Source organism: Fusarium oxysporum, chromosome 7 (assembly GCF_000149955.1).
Source record: "Fusarium oxysporum f. sp. lycopersici 4287 chromosome 7, whole genome shotgun sequence".
Lineage (NCBI taxonomy): Eukaryota > Fungi > Ascomycota > Sordariomycetes > Hypocreales > Nectriaceae > Fusarium > Fusarium oxysporum.
In genome coordinates this window covers 1,965,319-1,968,365 of record NC_030992.1, presented here as the reverse complement: position 1 = coordinate 1,968,365, position 3,047 = coordinate 1,965,319, and the positions used below count along the sequence as shown (strand labels likewise).

The window sequence follows — 3,047 nt, the reverse complement described above, 5'->3', positions numbered from 1 at the left end:
TTTCCCAACCTTTTCCACCTCCACATTCCCGCAGCAACAAATAGATTGCTGGCTCTTCTCTTCTAAACCTCGGTCTTCGATCCTCCTTCTCTCTACTTTCAACTCTTATCCACATCGTTTATACTATACTGTGCTTTTCTATATCCCCGCGCTGACTCAAGCGCCTGCAGAGACACCACCGTCCGCAGCAGCAGGATTTGTCCTTGCCCGCCATTCTAGTGGCTCAGCGCTGCCTGGCTCCGTGTCTGTGTACACTATTGTACCTTCTTTTGCGAGTCAACCAATCCCTGTCTAGTTGCTTGCACAGGAGACAGAGTAGTCAGCCCAGAGGAGACGAAAGAAAAAAAGAGGCCAACATCAAATTCGAAATATCAAGATTAAAAACAACAACAAAACATTGAGATATACAGCCACGAACGCTACCGCATCTGCATCAACTGTGGTCAAATCGCAAATTTCAGTACTGGATCTGATCAACCATTTTGACACATACTAATACCCGACTTCGACTCCATCTCACGCCGCGTACCAGCCGTTTTTCAAGGTCGTGTCGAGCCAGTATTTACTACAAAGTTCATCGATTGAGCATTTCCGCAGTCAAGTTGCTAGCTTCGACATCGCCGTCAACGGGTGCAATCCAGTGCGTGGTTTCTTAGCTCCACTCGTCCATTCTCTCTCTCCTCATTCCAAGCGCTACGTTCCCAGACCCCGGCCATTGGATCAGTCTCGCGGCAATCGACCTCCTTAAGTTTGCGCTACTCTGGATTCTCGCCCTGTCCTTTGGAGGAGGAGTATCATCATCAGCAGCATCATCGTCAATAGATGAAGCTCGTTCCCACTTCTGAGGAATCCTGAATTTGGCGCTCCCCCTGCCAGCCTTTGAACGACCCCAAGCCAACTCAAGCAAGCCCCTGTCGGCCAGCCAGAACAAACCCAATCCGAACCAGGACCTCTATGTATGGCGGAACCCCCCTGCCACTGTCCCGCTCAGCGCCACCACGAGGGCCCTTGTCGCTTGTCCATCGCACGCCAGATCTACCCACCCCCTTGTGCCTAGCCTGGTACCTACTATTTGTTTCTCTCTTCGCCTCTTTTCATTTCGCCTCATCGGCCCCTCCCCGTTTTGACACCCCATTGCCAACCTTCACCTGAGTCCATTGTCACATCTCCCACCCTGGTCCCGTGTTGACCCATTCCTGGCTTCTTCAGTTCTTTTACTACTGGAACCTCATTCTTTACCACCCCCCTCCCCGTTTATTCGTACTGCTGTTTTCCTTCACCCATCACATACACCCCCAAGCCGGATCTAGCCAGGTCAGATGCATCTACGGCCTTAAAACAGTCCCAAATCATCGTTAGTAATTACCAGATCCGCTATGGAAGCGGCTGACTCTGGAGCCAGGCAAAGGTCTGTTTGAATCCCGACTTGAAAGTATTCATATTTCTGTCTGCCCCTCCCATATTAACACATTTCTTGTCTTTACAGCCGTCATTCTGCAACCAATTCAGAACACCAAATACACCACCCACCTCAACCCGATCAACCATACTCCGATCATCGCCATCACCATTCCTACTCGCGGGATATCTTGTTGGGCAGGTCGTATCGAGAACCTTCCGCCATGGCAACGGCAACCCTCATCACACCGGCCGCCCATTACCAACCTCAGCCTCAACCGCCTTTCTCCAGTTATTCACAACCCAGCTCTGGTGCTGCCAGTATTGCCAACATGATCTCTGAACCTCGAAAAGCAGCCGACGGTCAGGAGCCCTCAAATCGCCAGTCGCTGCCCTCAATCTCGGAGGTCATCCAGGGCACTAAACCTGGGCCTTATCCTGTTGCACATGCGCCGGGTCTGCAGTCAGGTTCGAGTTTGCCGTCGCCCTTCGCACCAGCTCCCCGATCGTTCCCAGAGGCCGAGAAGCGCTCGTCTCCTCAGCCTCTCCACCCGACCTCATCCTTTCCTCGGCAAGATGGACCTGCGTTTGCGGACTCTCCTCGTCCTCATTTCAGCAACCGACCATCGCTCCCTCCTGTCTCTGACCGTCGCCAGAGTCCTTCGGCCAAAGCTGATCTACCTCCACACCACCACCACCATCCCGAGCAGAAGCTTCCTGAACCTCACCACCCACTCAATGGTGCATACGCTCATCCCCCTCCGCCCCCTCCAGCTCCTGTCGCATACCAGCCTGGCCAGCTGCCTCCAGGTCAAATGCCTCTGCCTGCGTATCCCATTTCCCCCAGGCACGGAATGCCACCACATATTCCCGGATCTTACGATCCTAGAGCGCCTCCTCATGTGGACGACCCTGAATATGCCCGAGCCAGATACGAAGCTACAGTTGACAGGCACTACGAAAGCTGGAACTATCAAGACTCATTGAGCCGAGTAAGTCACCTGAGTTGCATGTTTCACCAAGAACATAAAACGCTGACTTTTGACAGATTGGCACCTCGTCTCGTACGATTTTTAACTTTGCCGAAGCTTACAGCAGAATCGCTCAAGAACAGCACGGAGCTCATCCTATCCCAGCTCGACTGCCTACGGAACGAGAAGTTAGCGATATGCTCAGCAATATCGAACTTGTCAAGAGATCACTGGAGCAAGTGCGTGACTTGGTGCAAACTTCGATCCAGAACGAACGAGTCCGAGAAGGGTCCAAGATGAAGGGACCTTACGAGGAAGAGCACGACGTGAACATGTACGGCGATGGAATGAAGCCAGCGTATGGTATCACAGAAGTTAAAAAGCGTCGAGGTGTAAGTTTCTGGCTCTGATTAATTTCTTCAACACTAAACTGATGATGGACAGCGTGCTGCTCCTCCTGGACGATGCCACAGTTGCAATCGAATCGACACCCCTGAATGGCGACGTGGACCTGATGGAGCCCGGACTCTCTGCAACGCCTGCGGGTTGCATTACGCCAAACTGGAAAGAAAACGCCAACTCGAGGCGAGGTCGATTCGCCCTAAAGATGAGGCTCATCGACAATGAGGCCCTTGGCTTGATAGTTTTGGCTATATTACGACGTGCTCATGGCACGAA

General features: G+C 52.4%; 1 protein-coding gene across 1 annotated transcript; it reads left to right on the top strand.

The window, feature by feature from the left end:
* On the top strand, positions 1 to 2,996 carry FOXG_05342 (uncharacterized protein; the record flags this gene model as incomplete). The annotated part of the gene is made up of 5 exons (XM_018383559.1): positions 1 to 1,354; positions 1,403 to 1,408; positions 1,487 to 2,390; positions 2,447 to 2,761; positions 2,814 to 2,996. The coding sequence occupies exons 3-5, from the start codon at positions 1,623 to 1,625 to the stop codon at positions 2,994 to 2,996; spliced, it is 1,266 nt and encodes a 421-aa protein (XP_018240523.1). The 5' UTR covers positions 1 to 1,354; positions 1,403 to 1,408; positions 1,487 to 1,622.
* Between the last annotated feature and the right edge of the window lie 51 nt (positions 2,997 to 3,047).